Source organism: Balaenoptera borealis (genome assembly GCF_965194805.1).
Source record: "Balaenoptera borealis genome assembly, chromosome: 1".
NCBI classification, from domain to species: domain Eukaryota; kingdom Metazoa; phylum Chordata; class Mammalia; order Artiodactyla; family Balaenopteridae; genus Balaenoptera; species Balaenoptera borealis.
Genome location: NC_138860.1, coordinates 172414029 through 172435287, shown reverse-complemented (window position 1 = coordinate 172435287; position 21259 = coordinate 172414029). Strand labels below are relative to the sequence as shown.

General features: G+C 40.6%; 1 protein-coding gene across 3 annotated transcripts; it reads right to left on the bottom strand.

Moving 5' to 3' along the window:
* Positions 1 to 2301: 2301 nt before the first annotated feature.
* Positions 2302 to 19941, bottom strand: RPA2 (replication protein A2). Of its 3 annotated transcripts, XM_082348689.1 has the most exons (9): positions 19752 to 19941; positions 19405 to 19511; positions 15603 to 15704; positions 14791 to 14904; positions 9710 to 9784; positions 9087 to 9203; positions 4413 to 4520; positions 4148 to 4242; positions 2302 to 2986 (listed from the first exon to the last, which is right to left on the bottom strand). In XM_082348689.1, exons 1-9 carry the CDS (start codon positions 19759 to 19761, stop codon positions 2902 to 2904), a joined length of 813 nt encoding a protein of 270 aa, XP_082204815.1. In that variant the 5' UTR covers positions 19762 to 19941; the 3' UTR covers positions 2302 to 2901. The 3 variants fall into 3 exon arrangements, with proteins under 3 accessions (XP_082204815.1, XP_082204816.1, XP_082204817.1); XM_082348690.1 differs by lacking the exon at positions 9710 to 9784; XM_082348691.1 differs by lacking the exon at positions 14791 to 14904.
* Positions 19942 to 21259: the final 1318 nt, after the last annotated feature.

Here is a 21259-nt window from a genome sequence, read left to right as displayed (position 1 = left end):
CCATGGTCAGCAGAGGAGAGGAGAGAGACAAAAAGATGGAAGGAGTGTCCAGTGGAGGCGGGAGCCGAAAGAGGGTCAAATTCCCACTCCTGGATTCTAGGCACTACACCTGAGTGTGTCCTTCCTTTGCCTCCTAACATCCCTCTGGCTCTCTGGACCCATGTACTTCCCAGGCCGCCACACTCCAGCAGGGCATTCTCCAGGTGACCACTGAGTGGTGACTACATGCTGCTGGGCCAGTCCCCAATATCTAGCACCCATGCTCATCTCCACACCAGTTCCCATGCCCTCCTCCACAGATGCAATCTCTACCACACAGGAGGACCCTGAGGAAGAGAGTACTCTGGGAAAAGCAATAAGCAAGAGACAGAAAGTTCCTCCCTGGCACCGAACCCCTAGGGATCACGACCTCATGCAAATGTCAACAGTTTCACTTTCATGTTTGCAGTTAATCCTGGCGCCAAATTGAGCAAGATCACAAAAGCGGGGCAGAGGAGAGGGCCACCATTTCCCACAAAAGGGGATTTCGGAGTGGCCAAATGCTACCATGAGGAGAAAGGCAGCAATTTCATAGCAGGGAAAGCTGGGCTTCAAAGGAAAACATGTTTGAAAACCACAATTGTGAATGTCTTACTAGAGCAGTGAGGGTAGGAAGGGAATGGACCAAAGGCAGATACCACCCTCAGGGTGCTTTTGTCTTCTTTACCTCTGGAATAAACCGCTGGGTGGTGGGGAGGGAATTATAATGGGACTAGAGATTCCCCGAAGCAGTGGTCTCCAAAGTGAGCACACAAGATGACTGACTGGGAAACAGAGAATTACAGTTGACCCCCCACACGGTCAAAAAATCCACATACAACTTTACAGTTGGCCCTCCGCACCTGCAGATTCAACCAACTGCAGACCGTGTAGTATGTGTTTATTGGAAAAAATCCGCGTATAAGTGGACCGGCACAGCTCAAACCGTGATGTTCAAGGGTCAACTGTATTGGTACATCCTTTCATATTTATTTTTAATATCCTTTTTCATTTCTAATTTTGAGTGTTTTGTAATATATATAACAAACTAATATAGTAACAGAAGTAAATAACTGCTAAATAAATGAATATAACCTGGGGATGCATGCTCAAAAATTTATCAAGAGTTTTGAATTTCCCTCAACAGCATTTTAAAAAACAAATTAAAAAAAAAACAAACAAATCTATTAACTCACATCGGACACTAATTCTTACTGGCTTTTCTCTAGTTAAATCCAATAAAGTAACACTATTTCCCAAGGAGCCTCATCTCCCACCTGTACACCTAAAGAGATCTTCCTGAGACTAGGCTGGACTCATGGCTTGGCTGTGACACTGGGGATTTCTGAGAACTTGGGTCACAGTGCTGTTCCTGCTGTCTCAACAATGTACCAAGAGAACACTGTATACCTGACATCCCAGGTGACCACAAATATCCAAAATGCAAGTTCCCCTGGCTTGAGCAGGTAGAAGCTCCACAGAGGCTGGCGGTTCACTCTGCTGAGCAGTGGCCTACCTCTGCTCAGCCCCACGGGCCTCCGTAGTGCTCAGGATCCACAGAGCTCCTGTGAGACCGTGTCACTGCCAAGGTGGCAGGGAATTCAGTATCCCTGAGTAGCTACTCTGTGTTACTGGGAATGCTGAATCAGCAAGTGCTGGGACACCAATCTCTTATTTTGCTTTATATTCCTAGTAGCTGACCAATGGGTTGACACAGTAGGTATTCAATAAACACTCGCTGAATTAATGAGTAAGTAGTTTTTGATTGCTAAATCATCGAATTCAAAATCAAAAGAAAAAGTGACTTCCACCCAGAACCACTGCTATTGCCCCCTTGCCCATTTGAGGGCATTAGCATGGTAACTAGAAAGAGAAGTCCACCACCCATAAAAGTATCCTATCATGCATTCCATATTCAAATGTATATGCTTTTTTAAACCTGTTTTTAGCCATTGTTCTTTCTTTTAGGAAACAATCAAGAATGGACATACTTGCAAATGAACATACTGGTTGACTGACTTTTAAGCATCTGCACAGCTCCCCAGATGGGAACTATCCTGCATGTACAGAAAATAACAACCACATTGTTGTTCACTGTCAGAAACCAAGGGGGTGGAGCCTTCTCCACACAGCTGCTGGTAGATCTCATTTAGAAACACAGTTAAAACAGTTATAGAACTTTTATTTGCATGTTACACCTCATTAACTTATCTCAGAATTAGCTGAGATGATAAAGTATTAATTATTACAGTGTAAAAAAATAAGAACATTTTTACAAGCTACTGCAATAGAACTATTTTATTAAACATATGAATGTACTTATTTTGTACAAAATACATATCTTACTCTCTGCCCCATGAAACCACCATTCTAGAACCCCATGCTTATAAAAACACACTTTGGGCAGCAATTATGACAAGGTGAAAGAAAGTGCAATTCTGAAAGTAACAACACATAACCAAAGTGGGGAACAAAAACAGGCAGAGGTTAGTGGGCTTCGTGGCTAGCTCTCTGCTGACAGGCCCTCGTCCTACTCTTAACAGGAAACAATTTAGCAATAAAAACTCCTGCGTATTATTTCAGTAATACCGCCCAACCCTCTTGGTAGCATCCCTCTTCCAATTCCATTTATCCTGATATTGTAACTAATTTGTAACTTCTTTAAGAAATTCCGCCCTGGTTTACATCCCTGTCAGTTGCCCATATCCCTCTGAGCTTCAAAAACACAGAACAGTAGTAAGTTTCAAAAGGAGTCAATTGAAACCTTTTATAGATGAAACCTGCTTCCTAGAAGTCAACCTGCCAAATATATGCACAGCTGGAGACAAGAGATTGCATAAAAAGTCCAGCTGGAAAATATCTCGGGTACCCAATTAGATCCAGTTATTCTGCGTCTGTGGATTTAAAATGATCATCATCCACAGTGGAATAGATGTGTCCCTCGTTGCTTAGAAAATCCACAGCTTGCCTAGAAAGAAAGAAAAAACCAAATGCAGAAGAAAGGAAACTGCCTTTTGGATATGGCCGAATATGTAAACTTCACTCATTTCCCTACTTTCTATCTTAGCTGAGAAGAATTCATGGCCATTTTGCTCACGGAAGGCTCTTGCAGGGAGAAACACCAGTAAAATTACAAAACTGAGGTAATCCATGGAGACAAAGGCTTTAGGGCTGCCTTGGATGCCTCTCCCAAGCTGTGTAAAGCAAAGAAAACAGGACCTCACTTAAATACCAGTCTAAGCAAACTGAAACCAGGATCTAAAGCTATAGTTCCAGTTGCATATAATGTCTCCTAGTATAAACAGCTATATAAAAAAAAATAGCTCCTCACTCATCCACTGACCCTCTCATTCCCCTCCGGGAAATCAAGTTGCAAGAAGGAAAGGAAAGGTCTTTCTAGAAATGGTATGACACCTTCAGATCCTTAAAGGCCCTCAGGGTCAGTGTCAGTAACATATTTAATAAGAGTAACAATTTATAGAGCACCTACTATCGTGACAGACATTCTGCACCTCACCATCACAGAAACTCTAAGATAGGAATTATTATCCTCATCTTATAGGACAGGAAATGGAATCAGACCTGAGTATTCTTTTCTATCGAGACCTAGAATATCAACTGATTGATAGTAACAACTATCACAAACACCATAATACTCAGTTTGTTTGATTAGTTCATTGGAATCAGGAAGCTGCTTCTCTAACAGGTTATCAGGACAAGGATGTTGGAAGGACTGTCTAATGGCTTCAGGTCCAGATAGCCTGAGGAACACTCTCCACAGTGGGGACAGTAACGCCGTGCAAATGCACACCTGAGGACCAGGAGCTCAGGATCTCATTCCTCCAGACTAAATTCCACAAGAGGTATCTGGTCAATTTTTGCTCAAAATTACATCCCTTCCACATAATGGGACTTAGTATTTGCTGAATGAAAAATGAATGAGTGAAGTGACAGGCAGCACCATCTTTGTGAGTCCTTTTTCTATTCTTCCATGACTGAACAACTTCCCTTTTGTTAGTCAACAGTTTTTTTTTTAATTTTTTAAACTTACTTCTCATTACCGGGAAATCCTGGTGAGGGGAAATGGGTACAATTCTGGAGCCCTAGTTCACAGAAACCAAATACTCACTTGATTGAGGCTACGGTCATGTGTTGGAGCTGATTCTTGAGATCCTGAAAGTTCAATCCTTCAGGCCTTGGGCAAGCCTTAATCAAATTCAGTACCTGAAGATTCAAATCAGAAAGATTTTAGCAACTACTTTGAATCAGCTCCCCTGTGTAAGCCAGAATCCCTTTATAGGAAAGAAATGAGTCGGGTACTTAGCACCATTAAGGAAGTAACATAATTTACAACTGTCTGTGTCTTGCATGTCTGGAGCCACTCAGCTGTTTACCTGGTTCTGGGCCACAGTGAGGCCATTTGTTGGCATGAAGCTATTCCCACCAAAGTTCCCAGCTTCACCCATTCCTGGATTGCTGATAGATGCTCTCCCTGCTGAGGGCTGAATTAAGAAATAAGTTTACAACATTAGTAAATTCACCAATTTAAACACAGTCCTTGCTCTTTTAAATAGCTTAATAAGTAGTTTACAAAAAACAATTTAAGCAGAGTTTTTTTTTTTTTTTTTTTGGCTGCGCCACACGGCTTGTGGGATCTTAGTTCCCTGACCAGGGATTGAACCCAGGCCATGTGAAAGCGTGGTTAGATTCCTAACCACTGGACTGCCAGGGAATTCCCTAAGCAGAGTTTTCCCAATAACAATTGCTTCCCTTGGAAAGGACAGCTATTATCTAATGAGTATTTCATCGGAAGGTAAAGTCATTCTCTGAAGCATATCATATCAAACAGAGAGAAAGGTACTTCCTGGATCCTCCTTTTCTTTTGTGATGTGACAGGAACCAGAGGAAAAATAGCACTGAGAAGAAAATTACTGGGATCTGCTATAGTGGTATCTAGGATCTGCTATAGTGGTATCTATCTCTGGTGCTTCAATCATGCAAGCATTTACTGAGCGTCAACTAGGCATGAAGCATTACAAGGAGAGAAAAGGAGACATAGTTCTCATCACCCTCTCTTTTCTTCTTTTTTACCACCAAACTTTTAAAAAATAATAGATTATAGTCACTGTTTACATTTCCCAGCACTATTTGGATTCTCTCCAAATATACCTCTGAAACTGTTCTCACCAAACTTACCAATGCTTATCAACCAACACAGCCAGTAATCCCTTTCAGTCCTCATAACACTTGACCTCTCAGAAGCAGACACTGCTGACCACACCCTTCTTGAAATGTACCCCTCCCTAGGCTTCCTGACACCATATTCTTCTGGTTCTCCAATTAAGTTTCAAACTATACCTTCTCAGTATCCCTTCTCAGCCTCTTTGTCTACCTGTCTTCCAAAAAGCTGATAGTTCCCCCAGGATTTCATCCCAGACCTCCTCCGAGGCCACAAATCCTTGTTCCCAACCATCTACTGAAGACTTCCACTTAGCTATCTCACGCACTTCAAAATAAAGTTCACTACTTTCCTCCCCAAACCTGCTTGCCCTGGTATATTCCATTTCTATTAGTAAGTCCAAGCCCAGTGCTGTAGACCTCGGCCATCTTTGAGTCTCCACTCGCTCACCTCCCCCCATCTGTCACCACAGCCCATTAATACAACGTTCAGCGGTTCGAATTGGTCCTCATCACCCCTGGTCTCCTGACTGGTGTCTCAGCTGCAAGTCTCTCCTACTCCAACCAATCCTCCTCACTGCTCCAAGTAATAACTTCTGATCATGTCTCTCCTCCACCTAAAAGCTTTCAGCTGGCTCCCCCTGCTTGTGAAAATAATATAAAACTCCCGGACATTCAAGACCTACCACAACTAGACATCAAAGTCTGTATTTTATTCTTGACCACCCCCTTTCAACACAGGGAATTCTTGCCAGTCACACACATGCCTCTGACACGTTATTCCGTGTCTGGAATGCCCCTCCCCTCAGCTGCCTGGGAAACACTTCTCATGCTTCAAAGCCCAACTTAGTTGTCACTGCCTTTGTGAAGACTTCCCTGACATACCCCAGGCCAAAGTTAGTTGTGTTCTTCCTTCTTGGCTCTCACAGCATTAGGCCCATTCCCTCTCATAGTAGCCATCACACTGTTTGCCTGTCACTTTCCCCCATAAGCCCCTTCAGCTTTGCACAGTGCCTGGTGGGCAGCAGGTGCTCAGTCAATGTTTAATTTATTGAACTGAATAAAGATGACAAAAGATTAAATATGTTAAGTACTCATTACAGGTAAAAGAGCATTGTGGAAGCTCATCAGTGAAATCCCATGCAGTCAAGAGACTCATTCATTCAACAAACGTTCATTAGGACTTCCCTGGTGGCGCAGTGGTTAAGAATCCACCTGCCAGTGCAGGGGACACGGGTTTGAGCCCTGGTCCGGGAAGATCCCACATGCCGCAGAGCAACTAAGCCCGCGGGCCACAGCTACTGAGCCTGCGCTCTAGTGCACCTGTGCCACAACTACTGAAGCCCGCGCGCCTAGAGCCTGTGCTCCGCAACAAGAGAAGCCACCACAGTGAGAAGCCCACGCACCGCAACGAAGAGTAGCCCTCGCTCGCCGCAACTAGAGAAAGCCCGCGCACAGCAAGGAAGACCCAACGCAGACAAAAAAAAAAAAAAAAAAAAAAGTTCATTAAATGCCAATGCTTCGAGGTCATTAAAAAAAAAATACCAAAATTCAGTCATGGTCTCTTGTTTTCAAGCTAGATGCCTTCACATTGCTTGCTGGTGAAACAGAAGTCCTATTTTATGATCCAGTAATACTGAACTGAACGCTATTTCTTCCCGGGATACCTCTGCTGAAATGACCTCATGTTCTGCTTCAGGTGCGCCCCTGCTCCCGTATGTGTATTTTAAGACTTGGTTTAGGCATCACCTCCTCCAGGAGGCCCTTCTTGATGTCCAGGTCAGGACAGGAAACTCTTCTCTGTGGTTCCACAGCACCCTGCAGTTGCCACTCCTCACTGCTTTCACTGCTTAAGTGATCTGAACCCTCAACGCTTAAGGCAAACTCTTTGAGGGAAAGGATTATTTTATTTACTCCTCAATATAACTGTCTATACTCACAGCTTCCACCCATCCTCACTTTAAAACCATTTTTATCATAGAACATTTGATACATATGTATAGGTTATGAAGTACAGTCATAAAATAAACACCCTAAACTTTCTACCCAGTCCCATTCTTTTTAACCCACATTTCCCCTATCCGCTGCTGAAGCCTCTCTTCTGAAGATCCACGTTTCCAAATCCGACAGACCTCTCTCATCACCTTACTCGACTTCTAGGCAGCATTCTACAGTTGAACTCCACTCCCTCCTTAAAGTACTCTTTTCAGAATATTCTACAGAATCACATTTCCTGATTTTCCTCCTGCCCAACTGGCAACTTCTTTGACTTTCTCTGGCTCCTGCTGTGCCTCCAGACTCCTAAAGGTTAGTGTCTCAGAGCTTAGGTCTCTTACCTCTTAACTCACCAGATATCTCGTCTCATCCGAGGCTTTAAATACCATCCACACAATGACTCCCAACGCTCTCTCTCTACCCCTGACCTCTCCTTTGAGTCCCAGCCTTATACAGTCAACCATCCATTCTGGTCTCCATTTGGGTGTCCGACACGTCGCATTTGCTAAGTCCAGAACAGAACTCTGGATTTTACCCTTCAAACCTGCTAGCTTCATCTAGTTACTCAAGCCCCAAACCTAGGAGTTATTTTTGAACCCTCTCTTTTCTTTATATCCTGTATCTAAACCAAAAAGTCCTGTCAGCTCTACCTTCGAAATGTATTAGAATCCAACCACTTCTTACCCAGCTGCTGCTACCATTCCCCAGAATTACTTCTGTTGCTATTGCTGGTGCCTCATAGTCTACTCTCCACACAGCAGCTGAAGTGAGTTTTTGAAAAGGTAAATCAGACCACATCACTTCCCTAGTCAAAACCTTCTAAAGGTTTAGTGTCAATTAGGAAAAAGTAATCCATACTATGGCCTACAAAGCCCTACACGATCGGGGTCTCGCTCCCTTGCCTACATCCCTGCACCACCTCCCCTGTCATTTGCTTCACTCCAGACAGTCTGGCCTTCTTGCTGGTCTCAAGTATGCCAAGCTTGTTCCAGTCTCATGGCTTCTGACTTTTTATTACCGCTGCTTGGAATGTTCTTCTCTCATTTAAAATTATACCATTCTTATTTCCTCCATCACTGTCTTCTCCTACTCTGCTTAATTTCAGAGTACCTATAACTACCTAAAATTATATTTGTTTTCTTGTTGATGGTCCATTTCTCTCAAGAATATAAATTTGAGGGCAGACACTTTACCCATCTTGTTCACTGCTATATTCCCAGGGCCTAGAATAATGACTGGCATATACTAGGCTCAATAAATTGAATGAATTTATCTTTGTATCCCCAGTGCTTAGCAAAGTGCTTGGCACAGAACAAGATGCAACAGCTCCAGTCCCTCCTACTGTAACCAGTCCTCCACCTTGCCACCGGAATCATCTAAGGGCACTCTAATACTCAGATCAGCAAACCCATTATGTGGTCCTAGATAGACTCGCCAAATTGAATTTGTACCACAGAAAATGTTGAGAAATTTCGATATGAAGCAAGAAATATAATTGCAGGGACAAAATAATGGTGCATAAATTATCCTGTTTAGCCAATAGGTTGGAAGGAAAGCAGCAAAATGCTATCTTAGTTGGGGTTTTTCTCTGAATATGGACTGAAAATCCTGAAGCTAAGAGCTCAGCCGATAATTATGTGTCTACACTTGAAGCTTGTCTTGGCTTCACCCATCCAAGCCACTGGGGTTAGAGGAACTTGTAATTTTGAGAGGAAAGTGTTTCATCAGGAATAAAGTAACACAGCAAAGCTCATGGAGAAAATTTTTTCTGAGGACTGAATGATGCCTTTCTTGTGGCTCAATCTTCAAAATGTCAAGGAAATCAAAGCCAGAGCACAGAAGCGGTTTATGTTTTTTCAGGGAAGAGAAAAAACGACGAGAATGAAGCTGCTCACCTGGCTGTTGGACTTGCTCAGCATCATGTGTGCATTGACTACTTCCAGAATATGTGTGGTGAACTCATTCATATCCTCCAGGGGCATGATCTTAAAGGCTACCAGACTTTTCTTGTTCTATTAAAATAAAGAGAGAAATGTGAACAAAGAATGAGCACATTCAAGTCAATTTCAGGTCAAAACATTGTGGTTCTTTTCTTGGTTATAGTATTTTACTAAATGAGGAAAATGTGTTATATACTGAAAATTTTTAACTCAGAGTTAATCCAAATACAGTCAATGAAATATAGTCAAAAGAACAAAACTAGCACAGAGATGTTCAATGACTTTCCCAAGGTTATACAACCAGAGTCTAGTCTCCAAATCCAGTGTCCGCCTTCTACACCTAATGAATGGCACAGATGGCAACTGTAGGCTGAGATCTTGTTCTTTCTCTACCTTTCTGTTTGTTTTATATTGAGGAAACCCATTATTCCTTTTGAAGAAGAAAATAATGAAATAACTTCAATATAACTCCCATTAAATATAGACTTACTAAGTCTTAAGTATCCTAAACTTAGGCATGACCCCAGAAACTGCTTCATGCAGATACATTTTAACTGTTGTTTTTTTCCTGACTTTACCTGAAAAGATCTCAGATGACCAGCCACTTTCACATATGTTTCTGGAGGAACCACAGTGTTTTCACTGCTGGCATCCTAAACAGAAAAAATACAAACACACCACTTAGGTTTTAGTGATGCTGGTGAAAGCCTCTTCAAAATTTCTAAATTATGTACAGAAAGAGAAAGTTACAAAGTAAGAGCTAAAGGATCCTAATGTAGCACTACCTAGTTTGCCCTGCCTTTTAGAATTTAATTTTTTAAAAATAAAACCAGGAATTAGAATAAAAATATCCAAGTTCTATGTTATGCACATCAAACAACAAGCAAACAATTATGGGACTCTCATTCAGTGCTCTTAGGCACACAACTTTCTGGTGGACATACTTATTGGCATAGCAACTTTACTTTTAGAAATTTAAGAAAATAAAGAACATGTATTAAGATTTAGCTTTAATATGGTCAACTAATCTATGACAAAGGAGACAAGGATATACAATAGAGGAAAGACAGTCACTTCAATAAGTGGTGCTGGGAAAACTGCACAGCTTCATGTAAAAGAATGAAATTAGAATACTCCCTAACACCATACACAAAAATAAACTCAAAATGGATTAAAGACCTAAATGTAAAGCCAGACACTATAAAACTCTTAGAGGAAAACATAGCAAGAACTCTCTTTGACATAAATCACAGCAAGATCTTTTTTGATCCACCTCCTAGAGTTATGGAAATAAAAACAAAAATAAACAAATGGGACCTAATGAAACTTAAAAGCTTTTGCAAAGCAAAGGAAACTACAAACAAGACGAAAAGACAACCCTCAGAATGGGAGAAAATATTTGCAAATGAATCAACGGACAAAGGATTAATCTCCAAAATATATAAACAGGTCATGCAGCTTGATATTAAAAGAACAAACAACCCAATCAAAAAATGGGCAGAAGACCTAAATAGACATTTCTCCAAAGATGACATACAGATGGCCAAGAAGCACATGAAAAGCTGCTCAACATCACTAATTATTAGAGAAATGCAAATCAAAACTACAATGAGGCATCACTTCACACCAGTTAGAATGGGCATCATAAGAAAATCTACAAACAACAAATGCTGGAGAGGGTGTGGAGAAAAGGGAACCCTCTTGCACTATTGGTTGGAATGTAAAGTGATACAGCCACTATGGAGAACAGTACGGAAGTTCCTTAAAAAACTAAAAATAGAATTACCATATGACCCAGCAATCCCACTACTGGGCATATACCCTGAGAAGACCATAATTCAAAGACACATGCACCCCAATGTTCATTGCAGCACTATTTACAATAGCCAGGTCATGCAAGCAACCTAAATGCCCACAGACAGACGAATGGATAAAGAAGATGTGGTACATATATACAATGGAATATTACTCAGCCATAAAAAGGAACGAAATTGGGTCATGTGTAGAGATGTAGATATTAACGCGTATATGTGGAACCTAGAAAAATGGTACAGATGAACCGGTTTGCAGGGCAGAAATTGAGACACAGATATAGACAACAAACATATGGACACCAAGGGGGGAAAGTGGCGGGGGGTGGGGGTGGTGGTGTGATGAATTGGGCGATTGGGATTGACATGTATACACTGATGTGTATAAAATGGATAACTAATAAGAACCTGCTATATAAAAAAATAAAATAAAATTCAAAAATTCAAAAAAAAAAAGATTTCGCTTTAAGAGTATTCATCACAGCATAGTTTTGAATACTAAAACATTTTAAACAACCTACATATCCAACAAAAGGTGCACATTCGTATAATGGGTTAGTTTATACTGTTGCAAATGATAATGCAGAATACTATTCATTGTCTGGAAAGACCTGCTGTGACTCATGGAAAAAAGCTTATTTCCCACATGGGGAAACATATACATCAAAACGTTAACAAAAGTTAACTTGGATAATTATAAATGATTTTAATATTTCTTTTTGGGTTTTCTAGACTATGTACCTATTATTTATAAGAAAAATACATAAGCTGACTCAAAGTTCTTTTTGATTATAAAATACATGACGATAAAAAAACTAGAATATAGAATCTATGTGTTTAAAAATAAAAAACACCCCAATTCCCATTATCTGGAGATTATCAACTATTTGCATTTCACTCTACCTATTATTTTACATAGCTGTATCTATACCACAGATAAAACTTTGTATTCTCTCAAAGAACATTTTAAAACAACTTGGAACTAACACAACATTGTAAATCAACTATACTGCAATAAAAATTAAAAACAAACAAACACTTGCAAAAAGTAAAGCTGGATCTATACTTCTCTCCTTTTACCAAAATACATCATTTAATTATAAAAAGACTTAATCATATATAGAGATATAAAAAGAAACCACAGAAATTATAGAAGGAAACATGAATTGAAAAATAATCTGAAACGAGGAAAAGCTTTTCAAAGTCAAAAGACAAACTAGAGAAATCATATAATTATGATAAGAGGTTACTATTTTTCAGGCTCTTGCAAACAAAAATAAATAACCAAACACTCCTGGGGAATCAAAGGACTTAGACAACTATAAATCCCCCCACAAATTAATATTGAATAAAGTTAAAAAAAAAAATCCAATCTCACTAAAACCAAAGAATCACACATAAAAAGTGAGAAAATTCTCAATGACAAGACTATTTTTAAACTATGATACAAAAATTTAACACTCATAAAACCTACAGTTAGGGTGTGGAGAACTAACGGAGAACTCTCATGCACAAAGTAAATTGGTACCTTTATGGAAGGGAATAAAAAATGTAAAAACGTAAATGTAAGATTAACCAAAAAAGAAAGTAGGAACATGTAATATGTGTATGTCCTCCAGAAAACCTAGTTTAAATTAATCTTAAGGAGATTATCTCAATCATGCAGACATGTACACAAAGATACTCACCGCTGCATTGTCTATAATAACAAACGATGGAAATAAGCTAAATGTTTCCTGACTGGGTCTATAAGTAAGGGGTGATATATCCTTATGATGGAATAGGCAGTCACCAAAATTGATGATGTAAATCTGTATTTATTGACATTAAGAAATCAGTTCCACTACGTAGTTTTGAGCGAAAAGAGCAGATTACAGAGCAGTTGCATATCATATTATCCTTTAGGTAAAACTGTAAGCATACATCTCATAAATGTACAGATATGCAGAGAGAAACGTCTGAAAGGGTATTTCCCAAAATGTGTTGTAACAGTAGTCATCTTTGGGATGTGGGGTTTCAGGGGATCTTTAAATGTTTATAAGTGAGCACCATACATTTTGCATGAGCATGCAGTATTAGGCATCTCTAGTAACTACCTTCCCCCTCGATGGCAGGGACTGTGTCTTTTGCATTCTTTGTCTACCTGGAACCAAGCAGTCTGGTTCAGAATCAGTACTCCAATAATAACTGTTGAATGAATTCTCCTGTATTTTTCTGAGGTGCAAAAAATAAAGAATGCATAACTATCAAGTTAATTCTTCACAAACGACTTGTGGTTTTTGAAGTGAAAATAGCATACAAAGTATGCATTATCCAAATGTTCTATAAGGAATGTATTTTAAAAACAACATTAAAAAACCAAGAGGCCTTCTGCCCAATTAAAAAATAAAAAGGGGGCTTCCCTGGTGGCATAGTGGTTAAGAATCTGCCTGCCAATGTAGGTGACACAGGTTCGATCCCTGGCCCAGGAAGATCCCACATGCTGCGGAGCCACTAAGCCCGTGCACCACAACTACTGAGCCTGTGCTCTAGAGCCCATGAGCCACAACTACTGAGCCCACATGCCACAGCTACTGAATCCCGCGTGCCTAGAGCCCGTGCTCTGCAACAAGAGAAGCCACGACATGAGAAACCTGCGCATCACAACAAAGAGCAGCCCCCGCTCGCCGCAACTAGATAAAGCCCGCGCACAGCAACAAAGACCCAACACAGCCAAATAAATAAATAAATAAATAAATCTTAAAAAATAAATAAAATAATTTAAAAAAATAAAAAGGGTAAAAAGAATATATTTTCTTTACGTCTATTTTCTCCATGTTTATACACACACTCATATACATGTTGCTCTGCAAAAATGGGGCCACACCATGCATACTACCTTTAACATGCTCTTTTCCTCTCAACAATTTATGGTAAACACTCCTTTGTGACAATACATACATTTCTACATCATTTGCAGTATTTAAAAAAATATACCATGATTTAATTAATAATATCCTATTGCTAACATTGAGATTCCTTTTAGTTTTCCATTATTATAAATAATGTGATGATCAACAATCTTACAACTGAATCTTTGCGTGTATCTTTAATTATTCCTTAATGTAAATTTCTGGCAGTGGAGTGCTAGGTCAACATTTCTGTGATGATTTTGATCATTGGCTGATTTTTGAGAAAGGTGATACTCATAACATCAAGGTAGGATGGTATCCACTTCCCCAAACAGTGACAAATCACTCCATAAATTAAGCGCCTACTGCTCTCAATAGAAGTGGACATTGCCATTCTCTTTTCTCCTTTGCCAATTTAATAAGTTAAAATGGTATCTTAATGTTTAGTAAACTTGCTTTTCTTATTGGTGTTGCAATTTGTATTTCATCTATTATGAATTACTTGTGCATTTCTTTGCCCATTTTCCTAAGGTGTGGTTGCTTTTTCCTTTTTGCTTTGTAAGAACTTTCAATAATCGAAAATTTAAAATGTTTGTAATATTTTGCAAAAAATTTTCCCACTAATTTAAATATTTACTCAGGGCCCACTATGTAACTGGCACTGTTCTAGGTGCTAGGGATACAGTGCCAACATAAAAATCCTTGTTCTCACAGAGTTTACGTTCTAGTGTGTCCTGTTACCTGCCCTTTGTTTATAGTATTTTGGGAAGTTTAAAAGATTTAAAATTTTTTATGACATCAAATGTATTGGTCTTTCATGTTAGGGTTTCTGCCTTCGATGTCTTGCTTATGTTTTATTTTTATAATAAGATCCGCCTTTAAAAAGTAAGACTAAAAAAGTTCAACATCTCCAAAGTCCCGAAGTAACCCCACCCTGATTCAAAAACAACTACTTACATCTGTGTCAACCCACTGGCGAACATCCATGGGTGCAGCCGTCATGTCATCTATTTTGTAAACAATGTTGGTTGCAGCCTTCTCTGCATTTCTGATTATCCCCACAATAGTGACCTAGACCAGAAGAAAAAAAAATTTGGTTTTCTTGGAAACCAAAGCAACACTTATGTATTTTTTTAAAAATATTTATTTATTTATTTATTTGGCTGCACTGGGTCTTAGTTGTGGCACGTGGGATCTTTGTTGCAGCATGCAGGATCTTTAGTTGTGGCATGTATGTTCTTAGTTGCGGCATGCAGGATCTAGTTCCCTGACCAGGGATTGAACCTGGGCCCCCTGCATTGGGAGCGTGGAATCTTAACCACTGGACCACCAGGGAAGTCCCTATGTATTTTTTTTCATAAATTTATTTATTTATTTATTTATTTTAGGCTGCATCGGGTCTTCGTTGCTGTGCGCAGGCTCTCTCTAGTTGCAGTGAGCAGGGGCTACTCTTTGTTGCAGTGCGCGGGCTTCTCATTGCAGTGGCTTCTCTCGTTGCGGAGCATGGGCTCTAGGCGCACGGGCTTCAGTAGTTGTGGCTCGCGGGCTCTAGAGCGCAGGCTCAGTAGTTGTGGCGCACAGGCTTAGCTGCTCCACAGCATGTGGGATCTTCTCAGACCAGGGCTCGAACCCGTGTCCCCTGCATTGAGGCGGATTCTTAACCACTGCGCCACCAGGGAAGTCCCCTATGTATTTTTAAATGATGTTAGTTTTATCTCATTCTTCATTCCTATGATTAAGTGACTCTTCCACAAATTATTTTTACTTACCTGTGAAATCTCAACATTTCCAATTTTGAACACTTCATCAACCAGAGTAGCAGAAAGCAGCTGAGATATGGTACAGGGTACAATATGCTGAGCTCGGGCCCTCTGAAAAAAAAGTATGCATACATTCAATTAAGAAAATAATAACTACTGTTCATTTAGCACCTGCTATGTGCCAAGCACTTTACATATATTATAACATTGAATCTTCAAAATGCACCTCATTATCCCTACTTCACAGAGATGAACGCCGAGGTTATATAGCTAACAAATGCCACACTTTAGATTTCAAACCCAGGCTTGTCTGACTCCAAAGCTCCTGACGAATGGATAAGTTTGTGCAGTACTAGGGATCACCAAAATGAGTAGGCCAGAGTGCAAACAGCATAAGGAAGATGACCTGCTTCTGGAACAGACTTTTAAAAGGAAACCCCACCTTTAGGAGCTGGTTTTTTATCACAGATGAGATGGTACTCAGAAGGGGTTTGAGAGATGGCCAGCAGAGACAGAACATTGGAATTGTTCTAACTCTCATGATAAAATATAACAGAAAGTTAGAGGTATACCTTTAGGATAGATGTTCTGACAATCAAATGTGAGTATGGGGAAAATGGGATAAGGGCTTGGCCACACTGGACATCTTAAAGGAAAGGGGCAGGAGGTGATGGGCAGAAGAGGACACCCAAATCACATCCAGAAGCAGCCTAACACCAGCATAAATTCTTATTTTTGCCTACCGCTGGGCAGAGGTTGTTTGGGGGACATAAAGATGAGTAAAATGGAATAGGATTTGCCTTCAACATACTCCTAACTTAGGGGAGGTAAAAATGTAAATAACGAGCCTGATCTTGATACACTATAGAATGAGATGCTCTATGTAGGATCTCGGAAATATTTTTGGCACTTTCAAGAAGAGGGAGCATTTAGGCTGGACCCTGAAGCACAAGAATTTTGACAGTGAAAAAATAGTGGGTAAGGAATATGCATTATAGGCTGAGGGCAAACATGCACTCTCATAGACTCTTAGAGGGACCATGTACAAGATGGAAAAAGCATGGTGGATTAAAGATTACGGTTCTTCCTGTTGGAGATCAACAGGATGTAACCCAGTAACTGTTCCACATGTAAGACTGAACATAGTAGACTCTTGGTCTTCATGGATTTAGCAGTTGAAGCTTATCCCTGAAGGTCCATGATACTAGCAACATTTCACTTTGCTGAAGCATAATTTTGAATGGTGAGTATTGCCAGGATGGTAGAAAGTAAGCCCAGCCAACTACCAGCACACATGTCACAACAGGCAGCAGCCAAGCTTGAGGGTAAAGATGATGGCTCTACCACTCAGGAGCAGTGTGCTCTTGGTCACATTTCTCTATTCATCTGTACCTCAGTTTCCTCATCTATAAAACTAGGAATAATAAAATCATTAAAAATCATTATGAAAATTAAATATATGGTGAAGTACCTAGAATAACTGGCACACTGTAAGCACTCAATAAACATTAGGAATTATTAGGTCAGCTATTGTTCCTCACTCTTTATATCTGCAATAGCTTTTAACAAGGATGTAAAGGAATCAACTGTGTTTTTCAATTTTACTTCATAGTATTTTATAAGTGAAGTTATATGCTATATTAGTATTTATATATTTAAAATTTGCTGAGGTCCCAGGATTTAGCTCTCATAATCTACTATATTGTTTTCACCTATCACACCTGAGATTTTCGCTGTATCTTCAGCATAAGAAAACTAAGAGCTACTGTGGTAACAGCAGCAAGAATATTGGCTTTGGAGCCAGAAAGTCCTATAGACCTGTGTTCAAATCCCAGCTCCACAGCCCTGGACACACCACCACCTATTCTATAAAATAAGGATATCTACCTTTTGAGTTGTAAATGAAATATATAATGTATATGAAAATGCTAATCCCAAGCTCCACATGTAGTAGGTATTCAATAAGTATTATTACTCCTCAGGGAAAAAAGTTACAGATGGGTAATTATTGAGGTGTTAGTAAATACCTTCAAATTCATCTCAAATCACAGCGAGTTCTTGTTTTTTAATGAGCACCTATTATGTGCCAGGAACTGATCACAAAGAGTTTCCAGTTTGTTCCAAACAGATTCACAGAGAGGGTGTCAGCACAAGTACTGATGTGTTTAATTTCAAAAAAATTCTTTTCTAGCTGACTATGAACCACTGGCTACTCTGACAGTACTATAAAAAAACCACCATTTTTAAAGGCAAAATACGGTCAGTGTTAGAAATTTCACATGATTCAATCAAATATAACAGGTTTATAGTCGACAGGAAACATTTTAGATAGAGTGTTTATCTAATTTACTGTGGAAAAGGCACTAGATTTAAACATAAAAAGACCTGGGTTTGAAACTCCAGTTTATAACCATCATTGTTCTCCGAAAAGCAATCTTAATACACAGCCCCAGGTAGGGATACTGAGATTAAGAATTCTAACAACCAGAATGAAGAAAAATAGTTAAGATAAAGGAGAAAAGATGAGAACCAATGATCTATCTTTTGTTTTTTCCTTTACAGCCTCAAGGAAGACAAAGTTAGAGGACTTGGAGTCCCCTCTGGTCTTCCTGGGAAAAAGAAAATTACAATAGACAGAAGGTGCTCATCAGATTTTGGATTTGTGCAGCATCATGTGTGGACTGTCTAACTAGCTATGCAAGCTCAGGTGTCCCTTAATCTCCCTGAGTCTCTGTTGTGCAATGCAGTAAATAATAAATAACTCACAGGATTATATAAAATAATCATATGGAAAATATAAAGCAATGCCCAAATGTATGGGAATTATCAATGGATTTTTTCCCACTGACACATCCTTGTGGATTAACAGTTTAGGTAAAAGCTGATCAACCTGGACATAAAACACAGAACCTACTAATACTGAGTCTTAACACCAAATCCTGTATTTTTTAAAGGATGAAATCAACAGCAGCTATTAAATTGAAACTCATTTCTGAAAGAGTGAATAACAAGCATTTGGACAGCTTTTTACAGATCACTTTCCTATACATTACCTCATTTATCAATTCTCAGAACCACCCTGGGACATGAGTAGTACTAGTACTATTATCAGATGAGAAAAATCAAGGGCCACCAAAACCAACGGTGCAAGCTGCTTCGCTAAACTCACACCACCAGTTAAAAGGCAAAGTTGATTCTGGACACCATGTATTCTGGCTCCAATGCTCAGGTTCTTTTTAATAATACTCTCTGCGACTATTTACTGAAAGCAACTCTGGGGCAGGTGTAATTATATATATCATAATATTAAGTCTCACAACAACCTTGTAAGGTATGTTATTAATCCCATTTAGTAGGTGCCAAACAGATTTCCAAGAAGGTATCATTTGTCCAATGATACCCTGCAAGGAGTGTCAGAGCAATGGTGGATCATAGATCCACTAGACTTCAAAGACCATGTTCTTTCCACCGCATTAGAGCACCTCATTACATTTCATTTAAAAACGACTTCCAATACATGAAGAATGTAAGCTAGGCTCTACAAACAAGTTCACTTTTCCCACAAGGTTGATTCATTAGTTCTATTAGTAAATTTCAAAATAAAGCCAAGGAAACAATGGATGCAAAATTAGGGGAATTTCATTTTTCAAAATTACAGCACTCAATTATAAGATTCGGTAAGATAATAATTGACAATTATCGTTATCAGCTCAAGTTTAACATCCTTCCTCCATCGCATAAATTTTCTCTCACAGATGAGTCAGTAGCTTCCGGACAGTATAAGATAAAACGAAGTACGCTTTCAACCTACAGATTTCTTTTCGGCCTGGGAAGGTGTCGGTGATCCAAAGCCCCCAGGGGACTGTGTGTAGCCTCCGGCTCCCCCAAAAGAGGAACTGCTATAGCTTTCAAATCCACCTGGTTTTAAACAACAGCGGTATTAATACCTGTTCCGCCCTCCAAGCCTCTGAAAAATCCACAGGACCCCCCAGACTTCACCCTAGCCACTTCCAGCGTCTCCCTAACCTTCCCCCGACCCCGCACGCCCCCGCGGCCGGCCCCCGCCCCTCCCCCACCCCCGCCGCCACAGGCCTCTCCCACCCAGCCCCTTGCTAAATCCTTCTTGCGAGTCTCATAATCCGCCCCACTCATCATTACTGGTCCACATCTTCGTCACGATTCCCTCAGGAAAGAGTTCCAGAAGGTTCCGGCCTGGTGGGTTCCCCTAACCGCCTCCGAACGCTGCGGCGGCCGCTCCGCTATATCTACTTTTCGCAGGAGCCACAAACTCCTTCCCGCGAAAGACGGAGCCAGTCAGCAGCCAGAACTCTTCTCGCTTCAGCCAATCAGTGCTCACGAATCTTACGCCTTTTCCCGTCTTCTCCAGCCGCGTTCCTGAAAATGCGCACTCTGCTCCCGGGAGGGTCGGAAGCCTCTGCGGCCATCGTTACTAAGGGCAAAATAGACTACGCAAGCGGAAGTGAGGCTGAGGGACGCTGTGATAGGACGGTGTCTCAAAAAAATAACTAACGCATCTCAGGCCGTGTAATCCCACCCCCGTGACACCGTACATCACTTCCTTTGTACGGCCTCCTCCTGTTCCCGCCAAACTCTTACCAAGCGACGCGTTAATCTAAAGGGTTGTAGTAGAATTCCTGCTTCCGCATCTGGGCCTGGCGATCACGCAGCATTTGCGCACCCGGGGAAGTCACCGTAGTGGCTTCACGGCACCTCGTGGAGTTGCATGTTCTTTTCCTTAAAAAGCCAAGTTCAGTTTTTTATTGCCACCTCCTCGTCCTGATTTTCCCCAGTGAGGCTATGAGAAACCTACACTGTCTTTCCCAGGATGGCAGAAGATCTGAGAATGACATCCACCCAACCTGTTCCTCACCCCGCTCTAATCCAGTTTCGCATCCTCAGTTGCTTCAAGTATTCTTCATATAACACAGTTGTGTCTCTACTATAGAGAGTGGAACACGTCTGTCAGTTCTTTGCTCTAAATACTATTATATTGTTAGGACTCCTCCTCCCTCCTCCAATTAATTTATTAAAAAAATATTTATTGATGTCTCTTTTGTTCCCAGCTCAGTGCTGGCCACTAGGATTCAATGGTAAATAAGATAGACATGGTCCCGGGCTTTGGGGCCATTGTATTTCCTTTTGCTAAAACTGCAAGCACTGTTTTTTGTTTTGGCTGCGTTGGGTCTTTGTTGCTGCTGCGCGGGCTTTCTCTAGTTGCGGCGAGTGGGGGCTACTCTTCGTTGTGGTGCTCGGGCTTCTCGTTGCGGTGGCTTCTCTTGCTGCGGAGCACCGGCTCTAGGCGCGCGGGCTCAGTAGCTCCACGACATGTGGGATCTTCCTGGACCAAGGATCGAACCTGTGTCCCCTGCATTGGTAGACAGATTATTAACCACTGTGCCACCAGGGCAGTCCCTCAGACACTGTCTTAAATATTTTACATTAATTAACTCAGTCCTGTGAGGTAGGTAAATACTGCTGTTGTCCCCACTTTACAGATGAGAAAACTGAAGCTAAGTTGTGGGAGTCTGTATTGAAGCCCAGGAAGTCTGATTCTATCAACCAGTGTAGTTAGTATACCTTCTTGAACATCCTAGAACTGGGGCACAAACTCACATGACTACTGGGGTCAGGCGGGAAAACTGTAA